Source organism: Eptatretus burgeri, chromosome 9 (genome assembly GCF_056783735.1).
Source record: "Eptatretus burgeri isolate ZD-2024b chromosome 9, Ebu_testis_v1, whole genome shotgun sequence".
In the NCBI taxonomy this organism is placed as follows: Eukaryota; Metazoa; Chordata; class Myxini; order Myxiniformes; family Myxinidae; genus Eptatretus; species Eptatretus burgeri.
The window spans coordinates 23,954,407-23,981,735 of NC_140969.1; the positions used below are offsets into that span (position 1 = coordinate 23,954,407).

Below are 27,329 nucleotides of genomic sequence, written 5' to 3' on the forward strand. Positions count from 1 at the left end.
CCTTGTACTCCTGCCGACTTTCTTCATCTCTCTGACTATCCCACTTCTTTTTCGCCAACCCTTTCTTCCTTATACTTTCCTGTACTTCCTCATTCCACCACCAAGTCTCCTTATCTTCCTTCCTCTGTCCAGATGTCACACCAAGTACCTTCCTAGCTATCTCCCTCACAACTTCTGCTGTCGTTGCCCAATCATCCCACCCATCTTTACCACCATCCAACACCTGTCTCACCTCCTCCCTAAATTTCACGCAACAGTCTTCCTCCTTCAGCTTCCACCATCTGGTCCTTGGTTCAGCCCTCACTCTCTTCCTCAACCTCACCTTTAAAGTCATCCTACAGACCACCAATCGATGCTGTCGAGCTACACTCTCCCCTGCCACAACCTTACAGTCACTAATCTCTTTCAGGTTGAATCTCCTACTTAAGATGTAATCCACTTGTGTGCACTTTCCTCCACTCTTGTATGTCACCCTGTGTTCCTCCTTCTTCTTGAAATATGTATTTACCACTGCCATTTCCATTCTTTTTGCAAACTCTACCACCATTTGCCCTTCCACATTTCTCTTGTTGAGACCCTACCTCCCCATCACCTCCTCATCCTCTTTATTCCCTTCCCCAACATGCCCATTGAAATCTGCTCCAATCACCACTCTTTCATCCTTGGCTACACTCTCCACCACTTCATCTAACTCACTCCAGAAATCTTCTTTATATTCCATCACACACCCCATTCATCATCACCCCTTCAATTTCCAACTTCACACTCATCACTCGGTCCAACACTCTCCTCACCTCCAATACCCTCTTGACATAATCTTCCTTCAGGATTACCCCGACACCATTTCTCCTCCCATCCACACCATGGTAGAACAGTTTGAAACCACCTCCAATGCTCCTAGCCTTACTCCCCATCCACTTGGTCTCTTGTACACACAGTATGTCCACCTTTCTTCTCTCCATCATATCAGCCAACTCTCGCCCTTTGCCGGTCATTGTCCCAACATTCAGAGTTCCAACTCTCACCTCCACACTTCTACCCTTCCCCCTCTCCCACTGCCTCCAGACTCGCCTTCCCCGTCTCCTTCTCCTCCTTCACTCAGCAGTAGCACAATTTCCACTGGTACCCTGCTGACCACCGGTACCGGTGGCGGTCATTGTTAACCTGGGCCTTGACCGATCCGGTATGGAAATTCGTTTTGTTGTCTACATAATATATATATATATATATATATATATATATATATATATATATATATATATATATATATATATATATATATATATATATATCCCTGTGTCGTAAGAGGCGACCAGGGTTGCGTCAGGAAGGGCATCCGGCGTAAAACATGTGCCAAATCACTATGCGGATCATACGGATGATTCGCTATGGCGACCCCGAACGGGAGCAGCCGAAAGAAGAAGAAGAACATATAAATGTATATATATATATATATATATATATATATATATATATATATATATATATATATACATATATACAGTATATACAGTATATACATATATATATATATGTATATATATAGATATATATATATATATATATATATATATATATATATATATATATATATATATATATATATATATATATATATATATATACATATATTGGTCCTGATAAGAAATACAATCCTGTACTGTTTGTTCTTTCGCATAAAATAATTTTTGTAATTTTCCAAAATAACAAATTTGCTCCAAGCCCAAAATAATTTGACATGCCTCATTGTCCAGTTATTATTATATACATGTGCCAAATATGAAGGAAATGTATCCAGTCATTTTGAAATAGTGGCTGCAGATAGACTCACAGACTAACGGATGGACAGGACCCAAAATATAAGCCCCAGCCGGTCTGATGCCTGATTTGGGGGTAATAATCCCTCTTTGGCAGTGTTAAAATCTGCATTTTACAAGCTTCAGTCTCTGTTGATAAATGCTTTCTTATGCAAAAATGTTTCTAAAAAAAAAAACATTAGGACAAACCTAAATCCACACTTTAGCCCAACAACCCAAATAACATGATCATACAAAGCACGTCACAAAGGAATAAACTTGCAAGGGAATACTCGAGTTATTAAATAATGGCTTGTGCTGATCTCCGTCGCTGGGCAAGTGAAACAATGGATTTTATGAACTGAAGGCCATTAGTGTGCTAACCGCGATGGGAAAAGAGGTGTGTGCAATGTTTCCAGCATTAGCCCTTCGTCAGCTCAAAAAGAGAGCTAACACTCAGAATGCCAGCCACAGCTCACTTCCCAAAACGGTTAACATACGAGTACTAATCAGCTTTCTGCTTACACATGACACTCTGATAATGTAATATAGGAAGGAATGGGATTGCATCTCTCAGTGATTTCCATCTATGGCAGAAATCAGTATTGATGCATCAGGATTGATATTTATCTCAATGGAAATGTGCAAGCATCATTTTTTCGGAATACATGTTTCTGTGCGCAAACTTTCTCAACAAGACGACAGCAGTTTCAAATACTGAGCTTACAGAGAGAGAGAGAGAGAGAGAGAGAGAGAGAGAGAGAGAGAGAGAGAGAGAGAGAGAGAGAGAGAGAGAGAGAGAGAGAGAGAGAGAGAGAGAGAGAGAGAGAGAGAGAGAGAGAGAGAGAGAGAGAGAGAGAGAGAGAGAGAGAGAGAGAGAGAGAGAGAGAGAGAGAGAGAGAGAGAGAGAGAGAGAGAGAGAGAGAGAGAGAGAGAGAGAGAGAGAGAGAGAGAGAGAGAGAAAAACTGTGTACTGTTTGACACCACGTGACCTTTCAGGTAACAGGAAGTCAAGTGAGGCCAGGTGTGTCATTTGCATATCCCAATATGTCTTCAGTGACATTATGTCCTCAGACTGACCAATCAATTGAAGAGAGAGAAAATTATCCACGTCGAAGAAAGACAGCCCAGCTGCACTTACTGTCTGATTGCCTTATGTCGGCATACTTTGTGCTCGACGTGTTTCACCAATAAGTGCCGAGCATCTTCACAAAGGAAATTACAGGTGTGGAAGAAAGTGTTGCATCGAAATGTTTTGTTTTCATGTTTCGTGCAATTTCAAGAAGACGATTCTTTATCGACGAGTGGGGTTCTCTTTTAAACACAGTTGAGGCTCATAGAGTAGCGAGAACATAGAAGGGATCAGGATGCAAAAGAACAAAAAGACCAGCAGAATGAGAGTGGGGGCGGGGGCACACAACAGCAGGGTTGAGGGACAACATGGACGGAGACTTGGATGAATAAGGGATGTGAGAAAGAATGAGGACTCGGGGAGCACACGTGTGGGTGGACAGGATGGGAACAAAAGCAAACTCTCAGGAAGGAAAAACTGGAAACATGGAATGAAGTGTGCTTGGAGAGGGTTATTGGGCATAGAAAAGATCATGGTTTTCAATGGGGGATGATCTGAGATGGTGGTGAACACGTGTCCTAAAACGCTGCAGGGAAGGATGAGATTGAAGAGAATGTGGAAGTCGGTTCCACAGGGAAAATAGAGGAACAAATGAGTGGAGTTGAGCAGTGATGCTGGATTTAGGTAGTTTCCCCAGAAGAGGGTTGATCGTGGACCATCTGAGCCCTGCAGAAACGTGAGGGGGACAAAGCACAGAAAGAGCAGAGAGTGTAAGACCAGAAAGGAGGTGGTCGAAAACAGAGGCCTCTTATATTAATGTTGTGTTGATTTTTCTTGTGAAGTCAATTGAATTTTTTCACTCTCAGATAAAATGTAACTCATTCGATGAAAGAAACAATCGCTTAACTCTCCGATGATCAAAAAATCATTTCACAGAAATAAGACTTCCAAGTATTGTAGCATTTGCAGAATAACTATCGTTGGAGCTGGTGTTTCATCCCAGTAACCTGGTGTGAATTCCGGAGGGCCACGTGAAAGTGGCTGCGGTGCCTGACTGATTCAGTGGCCCCAAGCCGGATCACGTGTCCATCGCCACGATACCCTGCTGGTGGGACCACAGAGCCAGTGGATACGCTGCGCTAATCGGTCTCACGTGCCTGATTCCAATTAATGGCCGAGCGGAGCCGGTGAGTGCACAGCACGGTCCTGTGGTGGGTGTGAATCACCCGTGCCAGATTAGTCTGTTTGAGGACGTGCTAAATTGCCACAGCGATCAGGACCACCGAAATTCACGCTGAGACCAACTGAATTTAATCACGAAAGTCACATGGTGCGGGAGTATAAATAGAAGCAATATAACAATAAATGGTGATAAAATGGTAAAAACAACTCCTTACCCCCTACGGAATACTCGCGCCCACAAAACCAACACATGAACGGGAGATTCCTTAAATAACTACGCCATAATGGACCCAGTCATTCCACGAGAGATAGAAAACAGTGAGGGTTAGGCAAGACAGAAATAGACCGGCTGCCCCCAGCGGGAAGAGCAGGAACCGATGAGGAGGAACCAGTCCCGGCGAAGCTGTATGAATGCGAACTCTATCCGCAGCCCAGTGCAAGACAGGAGAGAGCCTGGCTGGCCGCGTGGGAGTAAGACCCAGCACGGCAGCTGAAGCAATCGTGATGCAGCTATTCCAGAGGTTGATTCTGGGCATCTGCCCCATTCCCCTCGCTGAGCATGCTTTTGTAATGTCGTCCCCACCTCAAACCATAACGTACTTTGCCCTTCCCTTCTTGCTTGCTATTGGCACGAGAGCCCCGTTTGATGGGCAAAAGGACCGCCGACCCCCAACCCCGACCCCTCTTTCTTTGCTGAAACTATGGGGCCTGATGTCCTGACATTCGCCTTAAAAGAACATAGAAGACAGATTCCAGAGAACATTAAATAAGGGTTCAAACAGATGGCGGTCTTTAGAAGACCGAACAACATTTTATTGAGGATTGGAGTACTCGATTTATAACAGTGCAGACTGGATCCCGACGGTAATTAGTTCCCATTGTGTGGTGATTAGGGTATGTCAATGTTTCCCATATACAATACTATGACAATTGTTCCCAATGAACTATTATGTTTTTGCGAAGGATGTCGCAGATTAATTAATTGGAAAAATGGAAGAATATCCTTCTTACTAAAACTTACAGAAGTTCCCTTGGGGTCCAGGAAGCCCCCAATATGCCTGACTGCTCATATACTTGCCCTTTATACCAGATGTTATAATATCTCAAAGCAGTTTGTACATTTACACTTTCCTGAGTTACGCCAGTTTAGGGTTTATGTGGGTTTCAACTTAAACTTCTCTTGGGTCTATGGGACTCAAGGGAGGTGTTCTTGGATACACTATAACTATATCTGAGTAGAAATGGATCGTCTAAATGTAGCAATGGGTCGAAACTGATATATATATATATATATATATATATATATATATATATATATATATATATATATATATATATATATATATATATATATATATATATTACAGCAAAGCACACAACACAGCATTATGGGATATTGAAGTTTTATTGTTTACAAATAAAAATTGACGTTTATTGTATTAACCCAGTGAGAAGTTGAACATAAGATGTAAAATCAATTGATTTAAGATGAGGAAAACATACCGGTGATGGGGAGCATCTGGCAGTGACTGTATATTAACATTCAAAATGTATATTCACAAGTGTTGTGGATGAGATATCTAAGTGAAATGCATCGGTATGACATTTTATGTCTAGCAGCAGGTACCTGCGGAAATTCCAGGTAATGTAAAATGTGACTTCAACAATATTATGCAAAGAACAGTGAAATATGTCCTGGGAATTAAATCCATGTTTAGCCATGTGCTCCCTAATATATCATTAAATAACCCACATAAACAACGTTTAATTCACAAGCTCCTGACATTGTCATCTTGTGATATGTGACGGAGGGACAGACAGACCGACAAGCGTCTTAGTACTGTTTTTATTATTATGATGATTATTATTATTATTTTCATCATTTAGATTACGAACACAAATGAAACACACCATGTATTAACCGGTTGGAGTGAAAACGATGCTACAAGAAGGTTCACTTTGGCATTCCTTTTCATGTAATCACCCTTGTTAAGTCATGTCAGAGTCTAAATGCCAAGCAGGTACTTTGATCCATAAATGCAAAGTGGATTGGTAGTTTTTGATTATGTAGTTATTTATAAGAATAATGTATCAGAACCGAATCAGTAATTCCTTTTTCATGGACCATGTTCCTTGTAATCAGCTTGTCATGCTCGATTATATCAACACCATCAATCAACAAGACTGCTTGTGGTTGCTGTGATTGATTGTTTCTCTTACCAATTGAGTGGCAGACATGTGACTAGAATTGTAAGAACTTGTCCCCGAAGCATTGGGCCTTAAGAAATACAGATTCTTTATTCCAGCTGTACTACAATTGAGATTCAAAATCAGAAACTGATTAGTATACCTCCTTCCCCCTCCCCTCCTCCCCTGTACTGATCCCTTGTCCTGCTACGTCCTGATCCGTTCAGTGTACCCGGTCTTCCACACGCCTTAATTCTGTATTCAAAACAAAACAAAACAAAACATATTTGATTGCTCCTCGTACTTTTAATACTTTTGAAATAAACACAATCGAGGCCCGTGGTAGAGCGAGGTTACAGAGGGTAAAGAGGCAATGCACTGACAGTGGGGGCACAGTTAGTAGAGGAATGAATGAACAGGAAAAGAGGGGAGAGAGAGGATGGAAGTGAACAGTATCATACAAGTAGGAGGGTTGGGTTAGGGTTGGTGGGGTTAATGGGCGCATAAAATTGAGGGTGAGGATGAGGGGGTGGCATGAGACGGTGGTGTACCGCTTGCTTGAAGATGTAGAGGCAAGAGAGCGAGCGGACCATCATCGGAAGGGAGTTCCACAAACGGGAGAACGAAGGTGTGGATGTGTGCTGTGAACCTGCATTTTGGGAGTTGAATCGGTGGTGGGTTACTGGACAACGCGTGCATCGTGGGGAAAGTGGTGATGGTTGGAGGGCTGAGACCGGGAAGAGGCAGATTTTTGGTTCACGAGCGCCAGCCAGAGTGACCACTATATTTGTTATGTCTGTGTATCTGTCTGTTTGTCTGTCTGTCCAGAGCATAACTCCGTGGACTTTGATCCGATCTTGATGAAACTTGGTTATGTGTTCGATATCAATGTCTAGTTGTGTTTTCCTGGATGAGGGTGTGCTACGCCCATTGTGGGCGGAGACAGGCCCAAAAAATAGCCATTTTTAGGGGGTAGTCGGATTAAAAATCTAACTTCTCCTTGGGAATTGACTGAATGGAATGGGTTCTTCGGTATTTGAATAGCAAAATTAATTATCTAAAACTTGTCATTGTCCGATTTTTCATTTTCATCCCAAGGTCAAGGTCACAAGGTCAAAAACTTAGAAAATTGTGAATTTTGACATAAAAATCATACGACCGCCCAAACTTTGAGAGCTAGGATGACACTATTTTTTGTGCATAATCTTGAGGTCATTCCCCACCTCAAGTCTTGAAACCATTTTGCTCTATCTCGAACACCTTGTCCGTGGCGCCCCCTTCAAGTTTGTTTTTATGCTGATTTCATCAAAGTATGGATAATCCGAGGAGTGCGAAATGCCATATAGCCTATATGACGTTATATTGTTCCTGGAATGTGCCAGAGGAAGTTTTGCACCAAAGGTCATAATCCTTGACCTTTGACCTTTAAAGGCCTCAAAGGTCAAATTTTCAAAGTTGTGGGAATCGAACCGGGTTTTCGACCTTCTTCGACAAACTAACTCCAATAAGCTGTAGCATGTATCCTGTTTCCTTATTTTAATGTCCACAACATTGTTTTGTGACCTTTAAAGGTTATGCAAAGGTCAAATTTTGAAAGTTGTTGAACGAAACCAGGTTTTCGACATTTTGCAGCGAATAACCTGTCACCCGTACCACATCATGTTGATCATTTTTATAACTTGGTCAAACATTATCACATTGTCTCATCCTTGACTTCTGAAACAATCTAAATCATCAAATACCGCTTGTGAACCATCGTCGTCTTCAGACTTGTTTTTATAAAAATCATGATTGAGCAAGTTGTACAACCAGTTGATTGGAAATATCCAACTGCATGAAATGCAGCAGAAACAGCTCAGAGTTCCATACATGTCCAAAGTGTCATACTTGGTGTTAGAACCTTGAAAGTTTGATTCTAATAATGTTTTTATTTTGTGGAGTATTCTGTATTTTATAGTAGTCGTTTAAACTTCTTGCCCCGAGAGTGAGCGGTGGTGGTGGGAGGAGGGAGGGTAAGGGAAGTGGGGTTGGAGGAATCAGGGTAAGTGGCATGGTGTTGGAGGAGGGAGGGTAAGGGTGGAGGAGGAAGGTGGGGTGGATGTGGGAGGAGGGAGGGGAAGGGTGGAGGTGGGTGGAGGGAGGGGAAAGGTGGAGGTGGGCGGAGGGAGGGGATAGGGTGAGATAAGGGAGAGGATGGGGTGGGATGAGGGAGGGGAAGGGTTGGGATGGGAATCTGGATGGAGGGGGTGGAATAGGAGGAGGAGAGAGAGGGGTAGGGGAAGGGATGAGAGGAGGGCCCCGACATTGCCCGGCAATGCCTGGTACCTTTGTTAGTTTGTAATTTAGTAGTTGTAGCATATGCATGGACAAAGGCAAGGGAGAGGAAGTGAAAGAGATATGTCACAAAAGAGGACAAAAACGTTGAAGATAATGGTGATGCAAAGCTTCAAAGAATGAAAAAAATCTATCGTTAATGAATTTCAAGAAGTTTAGAAAAACGAAAGAATGGAAATTTTGTGCTGAGCGCTCTTCTCACGGGCACGTTGCCAAGTCCACATGCTCGATTCCGAAAAGGTAACTCTAGAAAATGACCAAGAAGCAAGTGAACATAGGTTATTGGAAATCATGTCCCCAAGTCATTTCTGGAGTTAATTCAATGGGTTGATGGGGATGGATACGCACCTACAGGCCAATGCTTGGAATGATGGACGTAAACTGTACATGGCTGTTTCAAAAGGTGGCCTGAGGCATTGCTCGAATGGAGTCAAATCAAATACCAGCCTCTCATGTCTCATCTCATGTCTGTCCAAAGGCAATTTAACATGGATGTACAAGGAAACAAAAAAACATAAAAAAAGGACGTTCCTTGCCAAGTGTGTCACATCCACACATCACACAAGTTGCAGCAGAAATTCCTTAATGAACCGTTTACATAACTTACATTGACAAGGTGCCATCTATTTATTAAATATGCACATAGTGCGTTGGGGGTAGATTGAAACAAACAAGAATGACGTTAAGAAAGAGAAATGTCAACAATATCAAAGAGACTGTCATATAGGGGAGCATGTGAGTCAATGGAAGAAAAGGGAATGGAGATTAGGGGGAAAAAATGGAGTAAGGGGAGGCAAAAGGTTTGAACAGGGGGCCGGGGGAGGCATGGACGTAGAAGCAATGAATAGATGGTTCCAAGAGTCATTCACTGTTCATTTTTGGGAAAGAAATTACAAACAAACAGTTTTAATATTTGCACATTATAATTTAGGGCCATCTGTTACGTACTCCAAAATGTCACAGACTTTAACCTCTCGTCCCTTTATGCATATGTTCCCTATATTATTCATCGTCATGTTATTATTCTCTCTTTATTAAAATTTCTCAATTTTAATCCCCAGCTTCCATAGGTAATAAATAGATGGACCCTTAGTTATTGAAACACCCTTGTGTGTAAGCCAAGCCTTCTTCTTTAATTTCCTCTCAACCTTGTTCCTTTTCTTCTTCTCATTAATTCTCTAACCCTCCCATTTCCACCTTATTCCTGCTGTTAAGCCCCCCCTCCCCCATGGGGGAAAATTGTGCATTTTTGGTAAAAGCATGAAACTTCTCACATTTATTGTCTTTTTAAAAGAGTTTTTTTGTTTTTAAAAAGTGGAGGCACAAAACTAAAAAAATATCGAGCCCCTAACAGTTCAATTTGGTGTCAAAGTTTTTGTCTTAAATTGGCAATTAAAGGTCGGTACATTTTTAGATGTTGACCCATCTTGTGTCTTCCCCATTTTAGGGGGTGGATCCATGTTTTTGAAAATTGGGGGTGGGGAACAAGTCCAACAACGAACAACCTGACTATCACTTCAACTTTATGTGTAATTTTATTCTGATCTAAGGAATGGAGGTGGGGTTAGCTTCAACTAAACGTTTCAGATTTTGCAGGGCAAGGAAATATACGCATGACTTGGCTGGGGTGACCGAGCTTCGCTCGGTGTTGGACTCTATTGAGGTGGGACAGTTTCAGATTTTGCAGAGTAGGCCTATCTTGTATCTTTCCTATTTTAGGGGTGGGTCTACACAATGAAAAAGGGTGGCATGGTAAAACAAAAAAATAGAGAGTTCACAGAACATCTTGAGAAAAAGGCGTTGGGAAGGGTCTTTTCAACTCTTGATTTTCCCAGTGTGAGCCTCCATTCGTATGGCAAATTTGATTGGTCGAAAGGGCATAAAGTTTTTTTCCCAAGTAAATGTAAACTGAAGGCTTTTGAAAGTACACCTGGTATTGGGTTATTGGTTAAGGTGGTGGGCTTGGGATCCTCGGGTGGTGGGCTTGGGATCCTAGGGTCTTGAGTTCAAATACTCCTCAGCTGTTGAATTACCACCAGGTGGGGTTAACTCAGCCTGTTATCCTTCTGAGGTCAGCAAAATGAGTACCAGCTTGCTGGAATTATCAAGCCATTTGAGTATCCTGCATTGGAGTGGTGACCCGTCCAGGATTGTGCCCAGTAGCCCAGGAGACTGCTGCGGCAGCACCAATGCTCTGCACAGAGTTATGGTCCCAATGGATTTGGAGTTTTGGGATTTTGGAAGTGCAAACAAGGTGATTTGTGTTCTACAGTGTTCAAATATATAGTTGAATTTAAATAAAATAAAAGTGTTCAGGCTGTTGAAAAAAAAAACATTGAATCGGAAGTTTACCACCGATGATGCACTCTTTTACACCACCTTATTTAACGTGGTAAATTAGTTATTGATGCCTGTTGTTTGTGTCCTTTATGACATCCCTAAAAACAGTAAGTTTCCTGTTTGGAATTATTTTCTATTTTGTTTGATTGACAGACAGACAGAGTAAAACAATCTTACTCCTCCGTTCACATGCACGTTCGGGATGAGACGCCATTCAATTTGACAAATTCAGATCCAAACTACTGCGAAACTACAAGTTTGTGTTCCAATTCATGTTCCGATTCATGTTTTACCGTGAGTAAATTATAAAATTCAATTTAATATAAGTACTTCCTCGATCATACACTGATGTCTGTCATACAGACAGGGTGAACCAATTGCTCAACCCTTCCTTGCGCTTCACGTGTGCGGTAAATGGCAAACAGACTCAGTTAGTCCAAAGTTTATCTGAAGTCGAAAATGGACGCTGTACTCCAACGTATGTGATAATGTTGATGTGCATGTGTGTACATAAATGTAGTTTCAAAGCTTGACATAGATCAATCAACCCCAAGTTGCAGCTCAACCACAGTTCTTGTCCCACATATTGATACTTGTAACTGTACCATCTCTGCTTCTGGAAGTCATATCAGCACTATTGTTATTCTTGACAGTCCTCTGAGAATGCTCAGAGCACAGTAAACTTCAAGCCAGCTTTATCACACTCACAACGCCCACTGCACGACTTCTTACAGTCGCAGTGTAACATTTTGGCTTCAAACATTGCATCAGGTCTTGGATGCTTCTGCTAGAGTGGTCCAGAAAGGTTGCCACAATCTCAAGACTTTTGTCCATCCCCAACCTGAAGGACTTGGAAGCTGTGGATTGGGATGCAGGCAGAGATTCCCAACAGTTACTGTGATAGCAGGCACACTTCATATGTGTTGCATGAGGGAAGCAAATATTGGTGAGATGTTCTCCAGTGAATGACACTTCTGTTAAACGGTTGTTTTCTGGCATCATTCACATCATCGAAGTCACTTGTTCTACAATGCAGAAGCACAATGAGGTGCAATTAGCAATGGCACTGAGCTGTTGCTAATAACATTGGGCATACTGGCTAACTCTTCAAATGCTTGAGTCACCTGTCTTCTTCCCTCTTCGTTCAGCTGTCTGCTGCTCAATTCTAGTGAATGAGGACACATTATCACAACCTGTCAAAGCATGGAACAGTGAGAGAGTAGCTGATTTCATTGGACCCAGGGATGCAGCAATGTCATGAATGGTACGAACCTAAAGTTATTGCCAACTCCTGAGTATAGCCACAGCTCATGAGGCTTGATCTCGTTCACAACTGCTACTACCAGCACCACAACATCAGTGTCAACTCTTTGTACCTTTTCTCCATGGCATCTGCTGCATGCAAATGCATGCAAGTATCAGCTTCTTCACATGAGCATTGTGCAAGCCTGCTCACATCGAGCATTGCTGGAGAACAGTGAATACTGCCATCTTCAGTTGTGGACATTACCTTGCCCTGTACATCCACCAAAATGACCTGCTGCATCAAGAAGATGAACAGTTCTATCTTGTTCTCGTCGACATGCAGAAATTTTTTTCAGTTCTTTGGAATTGCTGATGTTTGAACAACTCTTCTTCGAACACCCTTTCCCCTCTTTTGTCTGGTTGTACCCTTCCTTTAGACTATTTGGCCGTTATATGCCCCAGACAATATCCAGACATGTGGTGTTCTCCAGCTGCTTCATTATATATGGCAAGAACACCTGCTGTTTACACTAAAGAAACGTCCTTACTGCTCCAAGATTCAACAACCGTACCATATCCGCATCATTCAATAAAATTGCATAAATTGCTGAATATTCAGTGGATGTTTCTATTTCTGCTTCCAAAGCTGCAGTTTGCCTCACTGTGACAGAGAAGATGGACATGTCTGGTTTTCATGGACAAATACTAGTCCACATCTCAATCTCTTGCCTGGCATGTAATATCCAGCCTTGCAAAATAGGCCGCAGTCATTATTTAGTGATTTCACTTGTAGCTTGTCTTTTGAAAGATTCTTGACTGACGGGATGTTGAATAATTACAAGTTAATCTTTGGGAATTTGTCTGTTACTGGCTTCACTCATTTGGACAGCCTTTCCTCAACAAATGTGTTGTGCTGTTGCTCCCCGAATGCTTCAACATTTCTCACAGTTTCCACAACTGATTCTTCCATGAAGTATTTTGTGTCCAGAACAACAAGTTCCTGACTGGCCTCCAAAAATGGATTTCAAAACTCTTCCATTACAATTTTCAGAGTTGTGTGAAGTTTCCCCTTGATTTGACTGGCTGTTCTGAAGAAGAAGATTTTTAATAGGTTTTCGGGTAAATCCAATATGCCTGCCAAACCATGTGACCTATGACATCATAGGTGTGAACCTTTTGTTCCTCATGGATAGGCGGTCATACATGTAACGTTGTGCCTTGACCTGTTCAGCCACTTCAGAGAAGAAGACTTTTGAAGGTTTAAAAGAAGAAAAAAAAACAATATGGCGGCCGAATCACGTGACTGATGACATCTTAAGACATTTTTCTGTGGACCATTTTATCTCGAGATGACCCTCAAAATTTTTCATACTGATCAGATGTGGCGTTCTACATATGCAATGACGTCATAACCAAAGCACCTATGACATCATCTAACCAGAGAGTTGGTGTCAAAGCCACCCGATGCTCGCCTGTTTATACATTTATCGTTTTTAAAAGACTAGTCTAATAATATTTATTATAAAGCATTGCAGTGAAGTCTGATCCAAATAATTTTAAAGCAATATATGTATTTGTATATTGTCATCAATAAAAAATAGTGTGTTAGATAAAAACATTAGAATGGAAAAAAATTTAACGTTGATGTGCTCCAAAAATTTACGTTCAAAACAGGTCAAAAAATAAAAAAAAATTGAATTTTTTTATTTCAACTTCACTACATCAATAATATACCCCAAAGGAACCTCCATGCCAAATATCAGCATCGTAGTACAAATATTAAATAAATGGCAAGCTTCTAAATAACTTGCACCAAAAACTTTAACGTTGATGTGCTACAAAAAAAGTTAAGTTCAAAACAGGTCAAAAATTTACAAATTTTGAAATTCTTTTTTTAATTTTAACTTCACTACACCAATAGTATAACCCAAAGGAACCTCTATGCCAAATATCAGCATCCTAGTACACATATTAAATGAATGGCAAGCTTCTAGATAACTTGCACCAAAAACTTTAACATTTTCACGCTCACGCTCACGCCGGGGGTATCGCTATAGCTCTCTATTCTTCGAACAGGCGAGCTAAAAATGACACATTCCCCATGAGGTGTACTTGCCATGTGCCAAGTTTCAATTTTTCTGTTGGTGCGGTTTCAGAGATGAAGAGGTCTAAATTTTTTCCGTTGTTACAACATGGCTGCCACACCACATGACCTATGACGTCATCATTATGATTGAAACATTCTACATGAGTAGCCGCACCTATGGTGAAAATTTCCTGTCAATCCGACAATCATTTGCGGAGGAAAACACGAAAGTTCTGTGCGGACAAACAAACAGATGGACAGACAGATAAACGGACCCAAACTCAATACCCTCTCCTTTGGCGAGGGTAATTAGCCCCCCCCTCTTAAATACCCAATAATCAAGATGGATCTAAGGCTAAAAATGATATTTGACCCATGAAGAACCCCCATGGCAAATTTCATGCTTTTACCAGAAAGTGCGCAATTTTCCAGCTTAAAGTGCATGTGTACGTGTACGTGTCCATGTACATAATAACTTCAAAAATAAATTAAAAAGCAAAAAAAAAATCTCTCAGCAATTTCCCCAGTGGCCTCCTGACTAATTAATTATTATTCTAGATAGCAGAGTACCCACCCTCTGGCTGGGTCGAGTTGGTGCATTACTTGCTGAAAAAGGTATAATCTGTGTTGTAGATGTTTGTGTTGTGTGCCCTTAAAAGGTTCTAGATGGTCTAAAGGGTGCATTCCAATTGTAGTTATTGTCTCAGAGGTCGAAAGGGTCGAAGCTCTAACGCATGTAAAAAGAGTCTAAAAAGGTCCAAGTGGTCTAAAGCTCGAAATGGTCAAGGGTCCAAGCTGTCAAAACTGTCTGAAGGGTGTAAGGGGTCTGAAGGGTCTTACGAGTCTTTAGGTTCTGAGGAGTCAAAAGTGTGTTTGGGATCCAAAGCGTCTTTGGAGTCTTCAGGTTCTTCAAGGTCTTAAAAGGACTTCAGGGTCTTAGGGGTCTTTAGGGTCTTCAGGGTATTATTGGTATTAAAAGGTCTTATGGGTCTTTGGGATTTTATGGGTCTTTGGGGTCTAAATGGTCTTAAGTGTCTTCGGGATCTTCTGGGTTTAGGGGGCTTCAAAGGCTTTAAGGGCTGAGGTGGCGGATGAAAATACCCTGAGGACAATGCCCCAGTCAGACTTGGTCTGTGTGCCAAATGTGGTGGTTGTTGGCCCAGCGTTCTTTGCAAAAAACGCGAACAGACAGACAGACGGACAGACGACAAATTTTATTGATTAGATAGTTGAATGTATAGCTCGGCCAGCCATTTCATGAAAGATTTGGGTCAAACAAATGGCCCAAACTTTCCCCGGCCAACTCCTCGAGGTGGGGACTATGAACGAACACTCCTAATTATGATTGAAAGAACAACAATTTATGTGTCCTCTGTAGTATCATTCCCTTCTTCTAAGCCTTTATCACCTACATTGTGTAACTCTTGCTTTCCTCTTCATTTTACGTTTTCAAAGATCTTTGTTTTATCTGCCTCTCCGATATACTCCCCAACAACTGTTTGCTTTCCACTTTTTGGTCCACTCAGGGCACAGATGATCTCCTCGTGGCATCGGCTGAGTGTCCAATGGATGATGAAGATCTTGAAGAATGCCAGATGTCCTCAGGTGAGCCTGCACGACTGACTTCCCTTCATTCATGTGCGAGTATCGGTTTATTTTACACCTAATCTAAAATTCCAAACAAACTCTTCCTTTCACAATTCCCAACAATGAAAAGGTAGCTCTTAAACTGGGTACACACGATCCGTGTGAATCCCAGGTGAAAAGGCAACACCAACGGAAACATCCCTGTGTTCACCATTGACACAGCATACGTTGTCGTGAATCCCACTTGGTGGTGAAATGGTGAGAGCATCCACTCTGAGTCTGGGAGGTCAGCATTTTGGAATATCTGACCCCAGCCGAGTCATACAAAAGACTTTAAAAATGGTATGGGCTGCTTTCTTGCGAAATGCTCAGCACTTAAAAAGGGTAGAGCATGGGCAAACAACCATAGATTAGCACCCATTGCGCAGGCTTCAGGGGCCCAAAGGTCTCCTTTTGCAAAGAAGTTCCTTGAAAGGGATCTCACATGATAGTAAACATGCTATTGCTGGCTCCCGAGCCAAATTGTAAATTCCTGCTCTAACTTATAGGAGAGGAGATTGGGACCATACACTGTGCAGAGTGTTAGTGCTGCTTAAGGAGTCTCCTTGGCTATTGGGTACAATTCTGGATGGGTCGCCACTCCGACACAGTATACCAGCATGCTGACACTCATTTTGCCGACCTCGGAAGGACGACAGACCGAGTTCACCCCACCTGGTATTAATTCAACAGGTGAGCGGGATTTGAACTCAGGACCCTAGGATCCAAAGCCCACCACCGTAACCATTATTAGTGGGGCAACTTAGCTAAATATAGCATAACAATTGTGCATTTTGTGAGGAAAGCACCAAATTTGGCACACTAGTAGCCTATCATATTATGAACAGAGTTGGATATTGGGCCATCTCAAAATTTTTGATGGCAGTGGAAAATGGCTGCCACAGCCATCAGCGGCTGAATTTGAGATGGCCCAATATCCAAATCTGTTCATAATATGATAGGCTCCTGGTGTGCCAAATTTGGTGCTTTCCTCACAAAATGCACAATTGTTATGCTAAGTTGCCCCACTATATGCCAACCCCAGGCAGAACTTGTAGGGACACTGAATCAGTGGCATAGCTGTGCAGCAAATGATGCAACCTGCAGCCATATGCTGCATACGAAAGAAAGAAGAGCAAAAACCCCAGGTTTTATTCAAAATTTCAAACGGTTTACTTCGTTTTCTGAGCTCTCAAATTGAGCTGTTTCAAATTAAACTGGAAGGGCACTCGGTAGAGCGCATACCTCCGCCATCCACAATAACATACCTGATCCACAATAACATATCGGGCCCATGATATTTTTGAAATATCATGCTGTATATTGTTTTTGGCCCCATCTCTCAATGGTGAAGAATCACTTAAAAATTAAACAATTATCGTATCCAGATCCAGATCTTCACCAAAATCGAATCAATTCGTCCTTGCCACACACCCAACGTGTCCACCAAGTTTCGGCCGAATCCATCCACAACTTTTTGAGATATTGTGCACATAAACAAACAAACAAACAGACAAACAGGCAGAAAGGGGTGAAAACATAACCTCCTTCACCTTCAATGGCAGAGGTTAATTAAACAAACATGATTACTTGATTTCAGACCATTCAACCAGAAGGCACATGATGTGATCGGCGGGTAAATCGAAACATGTGAAGTGTGACAAGCTCTCCCCCGATCTCCATTGGACATAGTCCGACAGCACAATCACATCAAATTCCTTCTGGTTGACTTGTTTTAAATTGCAGGAACAATCATCTGGATGGCAGACAGATGGTTGTTCTTTGCAGATTATGCGGTTTTACCGTGTGAGACATAATCCACGGCGATGCTCACCATAACAGTCAGGAGGTGCGTCTGATGTATAAACGCCGAATGTGGTCATCATTGGTTACATGTTTATATAATCTTGATGAGGACCAATAAGCCTGTAATTCTGTTTTATGTTGAATTGATGCTGACTATGTAATCTTTGTTTGTTTGACAGAGTTGCTAGGCTGAAGCATGTGGGTTGGAGGTGATGCTTTTGTGTAGAACTATGTCCAACGGAGTTTGAGAGAGAACTTGTCACACTCCCCATGTTTATATATATATATATATATATATATATATATATATATATATATATATATATATATATATATATATATATATATATATATATATATATATATATATATATATATATATATATATATATATATATATATATATATAGTTACGGCTGTGGAAATTTTCAATACACCAGAAAGGTCCTCAGGTTAGATATATCGATAAGTTCATGTGTAGTTCGTCCACACCTGTTGTTTAGAGGGAATATGTGTGATTAATCCGGGCTGCGACGCTTTGAGTTAGCCATTTTTCTTTACCTGTCGTTATTTTGGAACAACCACACCATCTCAACAACCACACCTTCTCAACAACCACGCCATCTCAACAACCACACCATCTCAACAACCACACCATCCACACGACAACACCACTAAAGGAGCAACGAAACCAGCCCCACCCCAATTTCTCCTCCATTAAACAAGTTTGATGGTTGGAAACCAACTCCCGCCCCAATTTCTCTGGAATGTTCCTCCCCCCACCCACACGCCGCGAAGGGCGGGGCGGGTGCAGTAGAAATAAAAGGGCAAGAGGAGCGCCTGGAAGAGAGCGCGGATAGCAGACTTGGGGCAGTCGTGTGGAAGTCTTGGTCGTCGTGGTCTTGGTCCAGGTCTGTCGTGGTCCAAGTCTTCATCGTAGACAGACTTGGGGCAGTCGGGTGGAAGTCTTGTTCTCGTGGCTGTGGGGAGAAGGCGTCATGACCTGCCCACCATTGCAAGGCCCGAGATCAGGTGCGGCTGTCCTCGTGGCCGTGGGGAGAAGGCGTCACGACCTGCCCACCATTGCAATGCCCGAGATCAGGTGCGGCTGTCCTAGTGGCCGTGGGGAGAAGGCGTCACGACCTGCCCACCATTGCAATGCCCGAGATCAGGCGCGGCTGTCCTAGTGGTGGTGGGGAGAAGGCGTCACGACCTGCCCACCGTTGCAAGGCCTGAGATCAGGAGCGGCTACGCTAGTTGCCGTGGGGACGAAACGTCGCGACCTGCCCACCGTCGCACCATGAGGGTGCGGGTGAGACCCTTTGGTCTTGTGGGCCTTTTCCGTCATCCACGGCCCATGACCATACAGGTCTACAGACCCCATCTACCCCCTTGCCTGTGAGGGAGGTCTTTCTTTGTTTTTGTATGCATGCTGAGGCGCCATGTCCTGCCAAGTAGAAACTGTGTAAGTGCTTGTAAATAATAATTATAGTTCGTCGTATTGTTTTTGCATTCTATTTGTTGCTTGTATATTGCATGATTCCTTGCTTGTGTTGTGTGTGCAATATGTGCTTTGTAATAAATGTGCTTGTGTGAAATGTATCCCATTCGTCGTCTCTTTCCCCATTGAAAGTGCCATCTTGCATCACATTAGGGATTGGTAGTGGGTTTAGACACCCAGTAAATAATCTGAACCATCGAGGTCAGCGATAACTCTGCTCGGTTATCCATCCAGCACGGAACGAGCCGCTTAAGCGGTTCGTGTCCGGAGTCGACCTGCAGCATGGTACAACTCCTCAGTACGCAACCCGCACGGGTACTTAGGTATATCGACATTCGGCGATTCACCCTATTTTGCGCGGGTAGAATGCGGACTGGGTTGTGGTGAGGTTAAACCCCCACCCGTGGCTAGCTCCTTGGCGGTAGTTCCAAGAGGGTCACGACTGAATTGTCCGTTCCGGTGGGCGACGCGTCGTGATTTGAGTTACGTGGCCGATTGCACGCCGGGTGGGTGAAATTCGTAACAATATATATATATATATATATATATATATATATATATATATATATATATATATATATATATATATATATATATATTCATATTCAATAAATTTGTAAAAATTTTTTTAAAAAAAGATAAATTCTGTTTTGTCACTATGGGGTGTATTTTGTGGATCAGTGACAAAAAATCTCAATTTAATCCATTTTAAATGGAGGCTGTAACAACAAAATGTCAAGAGGTGTGAATGCCGACTGAAGGCATTGTATATGTATACTAGCAGGGTATGCTTACACAATGTGAAAGCATAAGAACCGTGCTTCCCTATTGTTTTTGGCCGCTCACCTGCAATTGATTTTTGTTGGGTGTGATGTGGGTGGAGATTGCCGGGTGGATTGTGGGCGGGGTTAATGCGGAAAAGCGACGTTTTTTGTGCTGATTCATTTGTTTATTTTCATTTATTTATTTTTATTTATTTATTTATTATTTTCATTTCTTTATATTTTCATTTTTGGATGTTGTCCGACGATTCTGTGATTTTTTTTTTCCCAGTGTACCGACCTCGAGGTCCACCGGCACGCAAAAGTTCAGCTTTCTACATCACCCAGAAGGTTCCGATCTTCAATATTAGCCGCTGAGTTAGGGGTTCGAAAGAGCCTGACATATATATATATATATATATATATATATATATATATATATATATATATATATATATATATGTTGTTGTTCATCTTTCGGCTGCTCCCGTTAGGGGTCGCCACAGCGGATCATCCGTTATGATCCGCATACTGATTTGGCACAGGTTTTACGCCGGATGCCCTTCCTGACGCAACCCTGGTCACCTCTTACGACACAGGGATCAGGATTTGGGTTTTGCCATGATTCCGGGCTGCTTTACACCCTGCCCAGTGCAGAGCCCCCGTCCTCAAGCGATCCTCCAACTCAAGCCTCCGAGTAGCCGGATTACAGGCGCACGCCACTACGCCCGGTATATATATATATATATATATATATATATATATATATATATATATATATATATATATATATATATATATATATATATATATATATATATATATATATATATATATATATATATATATACTAGCAGGGTATGCTTACACATTGAAAGCAATAACAAACCCGTGCTTCCCCATTGTCTCGGGTTGCTCAACTGCATTTGATTTTTTTTATTTATTTATGTTTTCTGATGGTTTTGTGATTTTTCCTAGTGTGTCGGCTTCAATGTCCATCGGCATGCAAAATTATTTTGGGCCACTCACCTGCATTTGATTTTTCATTTATTTATTTTCTTTTCTTTTTTTCATTTATTTATATTTTAATTTACGGATGCTTTCTGATGATTCTGTAATTTTGCCTGGTGTATCGGCTTTGGTATCCGGCGGCACACTAAGTTAACGTGCTTCCCCATTGTTTCATGCTTCCCCATTTGTTTTTTCATTTATTTATTTTAATTTATATATGTTTTTGTTTGTGGACACTTTATGATAGTTCTGTGATTTCTCTCAAGTTATCGGCTTCGATGTCCATCGACTCGCAAAATTTCAGAAGATACTGAACATTAATATATGTCAGTCAGTCTGTGAGTCAGTCAGTGAGCTGTTAGAGCTTTATATGTTAGATGTGTAAATTCTTCCTGAGCCTTTGTTACTGTTGGCAAAATGGAAGTGAAGATATTTGAAAAAAAACGATAATGAAAAACGTGAAAGACGATTTGAAGAGCAGAAACTACTTTTTATTATCCTAGGTACATCTTCCACTTGGCAACCTCACATGCATATACGTATTCAACAAGTACACTCAGACGACCTCGGTCTCAATTTAACTCAACTGTGATGAGCCCATAATTCCACCTTTGCTTTCCTTCTATTCTCATAGACAATCGCATTACACATTCATAGTCTCCGTAGAGTCATCATCGAGACAAAGATAAATTAATGTTTTTAAATGTATGCATTGTGTTTCATTTCACTGTTGCTTTGGTTGTGGCACTACATGCACGTATCGATGGCATTGAGTAAGTCGAAAGGAGAGGTAGAGGGTTGGAAGTGGAAGGGGGAGAAGAAAACCAATCTTCGGCTCATTTATATTTCTCAAAATAATCGATTTATCTCTCTTCAATGCATGCACATACCGTGTCTTACTTATAGTGTGTTAAAGTTCCTCAATTGATGTCACATATCACTTGAGAAACAAGCACATCACAAAAGTGAAATGTGGAATAAACAAATAATTTTTCAGAAAATATTGTGTCAGTTGAAGGCCGACAGTAAATAGCTATGGTGAAGGTAAGAGCCATCAGCCATTTTCTGCATTCTTAACCTGGAAATAGTGCTTCTTTGGGAAAAAAAATTATACTTTGATGCTGATTGCCAGTTCCATGTGCACATAACATGTGTGGCCAGTCTTCAAGTACTATTGTACATGGGCCTGGGGGCTATTGTCCATTTTCTCAGACCTAGCACTCATCCCTGAGGCCTATCGATCAAGCCTAAACTAGTGGCTGGTCGCCGTAGAGACAAATGGGGTTGTCAGACTAGGCGCCGAGCAGGCTGAATCCATACAATCACTCCAAAAGTTTTGTTCAAATGCCAGATCGAGGGGAGGGCTGGAAAGGAAGCAGAGAACCTATTATTGAAAGAAAGACATTACAATGGAGCTTAGAAATTTAATGTTCAAGGTGTGTGTGTGTGTGTGTGTGTGTGTGTGTGTGTGTGTGTGTGTGTGTGTGTGTGTGTGTGTGTGTGTGTGTGTGTGTGTGTGTGTGTGTGTGTGTGTGCGTGCGTGCATGTTTGCATATAAATTCACACACATACGAGGGTAGTTCAAGGTGTCATGGATTTTTTTATTGGAGAACAAGAATAATAGTTCATTGCAGAAATTTTGTGTAATGATTTTGTCTATCATGAGCAAGTTAAACAGGAACTGGAATCAATGCTGCTAAAAGCATTCTGGGTAAAGCCTAGACGGCGACCAACATAATCGCCTGTGCTGTGGAGCGGAGGTGAGTCATTAAGTTTCTTGCAAAGGAGGCCATCAAGCAATATGAAATTCATCGGAGATTGCCTGCACCATTCGGTAATGCATATCGTTCAGGAAGTTGTGTTGAAATGGTGCAGTGAGTTTAAAATGGCCTTGAATTTCTGAACGTAATTGAGGATTGTGACAAGCTATCACTCCAGCAAAAAAACTTAATGTGTAGAAACAGTTAGTTTGGGAAAATTGGAGGATTGCTAGTTCTGGAATTTCAGAGGAATTCTGTTTCAGTGCAAGAAACCTTGATTTTTGTATTGGAACATTTTTTTGTTGGAAACAATCATTCATTGTCATTTGAAATTTGTTGACGTTAATGCAAACTGGGTGCCAAAGGACCTCATGTTTCATCGAAAGGCAACTCGTTGGGCAACTGCAAAAGAGCTCCTGGAACTACCAGAGTGATTACGATGATTTATTGAAGAACACTTAGACATGTAATGAGACATTCTTGCTCCCACCACCAAAATAATTAAAGGTTCAGTTATTAGCAAACAAAGCTTATGGGAAGTGTTTTGACATGTTAACGTTTTCATTCATGTGGGTATTATTGAACATCAGGAAACCGTTAATGCATCTCGTCCTCTTGTTGTGCAGTGAAATGAGAGAAGCAGCACACATTGTCGGCCACGTATGCTGTCTCAGGGCATGACATTACTGTCAGATCATGGTCACCCTCGCATGACAAATCTGTTAACAACGACGCCTACTCTAATGCTGATGGGTTGGGAAGTTCTAGATCATACTCCATACAGTCCAGACTTATGTCTGATGATTTTCATCAAACAACATCTTGGAGGCATGAAGTTTGTGAATGATAAAGACATCAAAGCGCATCCTGAAATAGCTGTGTACTTGCTCCCCTCCCAAAAATTGCCTTTGGGTGGTGGTGTCAAACCAACGATGGCATTAACCCTTCTGCCCATCAATGCAGTGGCAGAAGCGACCTTTTTCAGGGCTCTTCTCTGCTGCACCCACGGAACCACTTTCTGCAATGGGGGGGGGGGGCGGGGGCTCAGCGGGCCTCTCCACCCACCGACCTGACCTTAAGTCTTTTTTTTTTAATTTGACATTCTTTCTGTTGCGTTTTTGTGGCATAGTCATGGTTTTTCTGACCTGCTTCTACATTTGTGGTCCTGTGCTTCACATATTCGCGGTTTGTGGGCGTATTTGCAGTTTCTCACGGGATTTTTGATTTTCCCTTATGAATCACGAACTGCCGAGAACTATCCCCCCTTTTCCCATTTCAAACAATGCCACGACATTCACGGATTCAGCATTCGTGGCATTTTTCAGAAACATATTTCAGAAATGTCGGGGTCTGACAGTACAATAAAAACGACACTAATCCAGTGATATATCTGACATGGAAATGCTATTTTATGCATGGTGCTGGCTTAATGGTGGTGGGCCTGGGATCCCCTGGTATTGGCTTAATTGTTAGGGTGGTGGGCTTGGGATCCCCTGGTATTGGCTTAATGGTTAGGATGGTGGGCTTGGGATCCTAGTTAGGGTCCTAGGATCCTGAGTTCAAATCCCACTTTGCCGTTGAATTAATCCTTCCGAGGTCAGCAAAAATGAGTGCCAGCATGCTGGTATCCTGTGTCGGAGTGGCGACTCGTCCAGGATTGTGTGCGATAGCCAAGGAGACTGCTTCGGCAACACCAATGCTCTGCACAGAGTATGGTCCCAATAGATGGATGGATGGGTGGGAATGCTATTTTAGCACTTAGTTTTACACTATAAAAATCAGGGAGGATCATGGTACACACATTACTTCAATATCAGACAGCAAAACATTGTACAACTAGAGGGGGAGCACTCGGGAGAGTGCAAAACCTCCGCCGCCAATACTGCTGGGTCACTCCAGTGAACCTTATATCTTATTCATTAAATATGATGTCAACAGTGCTGACAGAGTTATAGTTCTTTTCTCCAACATTTTTTTTTGGGGGGAGGGGGGGGAGGTGGAAATCACTTATTAAAACATGTAGAAATGCAAAAAAAGGAAATCGAAATTTTGTTGAAAAAAAAGTTGCAAAAATTTTTTTTTCTCTAACAATTTTTTTGGGGGGTTTGAAATCACTTAAAACATGTAGAAATGCAAAAAAAATTCTTTTTTTGGGGGGGTAACAAATTTTTAGGGAGGGGTTGGAAATCACTTAAAACGTAAAAATGCAAAAAAAATTTTTCTCAAACAATTTTTTTTTGGGGGGGGGGTTGGAAATCAGTTAAAATATGTAGAAATGCCAAAAAAAAAATTTTTTTTTCTGTAAATATTTTTTTGGGGGATAATTTTTTTTGGGGGGGGGGGTTGGAAATCACTTAAAACATGTAGAAATGCAAAAAAAATTCTCTAAATTTTTTTGGGGGGGGGGATAACAATTCTCTTGGGGGGTTGGAAATCACTAAAAACATGCAGAAATGGAAAAAAATTCTCTATTTCTTTTTTTGAGGCGGGGTAAAAAAAATTGGTGGGGGGGGGTTTGGAAATCACTTAAAACATGTAGAAATGTAAAAAAAAAAAAAAATTTGGGGGGGGGACCAAGTCCAAAATTTAATGGCATGATCCTTGGACCATACCTAAACCCCCCCCCCCCACCAAGTTTCGTCGAGGAGTTTTTCCATAATACTGTTCACAAACAAACAAACAAACAGAAAGGGGTGAAAAACAGTAACCTCCATCCATCTTCGAAGATGGCGGAGGTTAAAAATATAATAATTGACGTGATTTCACATCGCTTGCTGCACAATTGTCAACCAAGTACTTTACTCTTTTCCCACCTTGTAAAACACTGCAGTCACCTACCTGACTCAGAGTAGTCACATGTCAGGGCTGATATCGTCAATTAAAAAAAATTAATGAACAAAATTTTTTTAATTTTTTTAATCCTTCGATGGATTTTGGGCAGTACCACCCTTACATAAGGTAGCATGCTAGTGACTGTCACAAGTTACCCTGTGACCATTAAGAATCAACCACAAAGTGTGGCCCTTTGGTGCAAATCAGCCAATCCACACTACATCCTCCCTGAATGTCATTTGTGAGCCATCTGGGTTTTATCGACAATCTGATAACAACTTGGTACTTCTTCTGAGACAAGCTTAGGTTCCAGAATCTTTAGTTACAAAACCTTAATACTGCTGGGCAGCACATGTGAAAAATGGACTCACAGTTTCTGCCTGAGCATCTCAAAAATTATTTCATGTTTTTAATACGTGTTCCGTGGGTACGTTTCATGAAAAAATATCAAGGTTTTAGCACCTATCTCCTTGTATATTGGGAATTGTGGCTTCATCAGTTGGGTCATCATTTAATTTCGTATGCAGCCTGTGGCGACCGGTTGCATTGTTGCTGGGAGCACAGCTGTGCCGTTGATGCAGTGCCCCCTGTAGGTTATAGCAGGAACTTGGAATTTGTTTCGAGTTACTGCAATAGCTTGCCTCCTCTTTACAAAGGACTTTAACGTCCACTAACTAATGCTGGTAGAAAGGGGAAGCCCATTTTACGGTCCACCCGAGGGACAGCACAAGCAGAAAGTGGCTCCTTCCTGATAATCTTAAGGAACTGTATATCTGCTTCAAGGAGAGATGATAAAGTCTAAGCCTTTCTAATAAAGTCGAACAAAATTTCAGTCTCATTTGTAGCTGGATTCCATTATATGCTCATGGGTTCACATCAAGTAGTATTATATCCGTCTCTGTGTAGGTTCGTTCTGGTCTGCGGCGGCAGCCAAGATAAGCAATGGATTTTATGAACTGAAGCTGATAAGAGGAGCCACCGTGGTAAACGAGCAGCAGCTGTCACTAAATGGAGTGTTCCCCCTTTGTCAGAGCCAAAGAGGTGCACAGGCTGTCCACAAAGTCTTGTTATCCCTGCGTAACTTCAGATTTATCTCTAGTACGGTCCGGTTTTTGTTGCGTATATGTTTATTACATTACATGTACATCACTTGACTCGGTGGTGCAATTGTTGGAGTGTCTGCCCTGAGTCTGGGAGTCTGGGAAGTTGGTGGTTCAAACTCCAGCTGAGTCATAGCAAAGACTTTTAAAATAGTATGTGCTGCTTCCTTGCTTGAAGTTCAGTATTTAAAGGATAAGAGCATGGAGAATCCTGATAGGTTGGCATCCTTGGGGAGGAGGAAATTCCTTTTTGGGAAATGCCCCGATGAGTCTGGCGAGAAATGTGGCCCCCAGGATTGAAATTTAGCTGTCAAGCGAGGTCGAGGCCATTCGTTCCTAATACATCAAACACCCTGCAACCAATGCCTGCAGAAAGATTGAATGCCAGCCACATTTTACATCCATCATAATGTATGTTTTGACCATTGCACACAATTCTTGTTTCGGCAACTTCGTTGTGGGACGGCTCTGAAAGCCATAAAATACAAGTTGATGAGTGATTCCTGAGTATTGGGCTAGGAGATTCACAGAGCAGACTGCACCAGCGCAAGCACATTTACATTTGCCACTATAGATAGTTGGAGTCTAAATTTTCCAAGCCCAAACCAAAAAAAATATATATTGGAAAAGGCAGGAATCCCCTCAATTTTCCAGGAATTCTCTGGAAATTATTTACCGAGATGTAACACT

At 41.7% G+C, this 27,329-nt stretch overlaps 1 protein-coding gene across 1 annotated transcript in view; it reads left to right on the forward strand.

Moving 5' to 3' along the window:
• LOC147019722 (neurexin-1-beta-like) overlaps positions 1 to 27,329 on the forward strand; it is a 297,943-nt gene that overhangs the window by 263,342 nt on the left and 7,272 nt on the right. Inside the window, exon 5 of the mRNA XM_085894387.1 lies at positions 15,769 to 15,847. Coding sequence (XP_085750513.1) covers positions 15,769 to 15,847 — 79 coding nt within the window. The remainder of the gene's footprint in view (positions 1 to 15,768; positions 15,848 to 27,329) is intronic.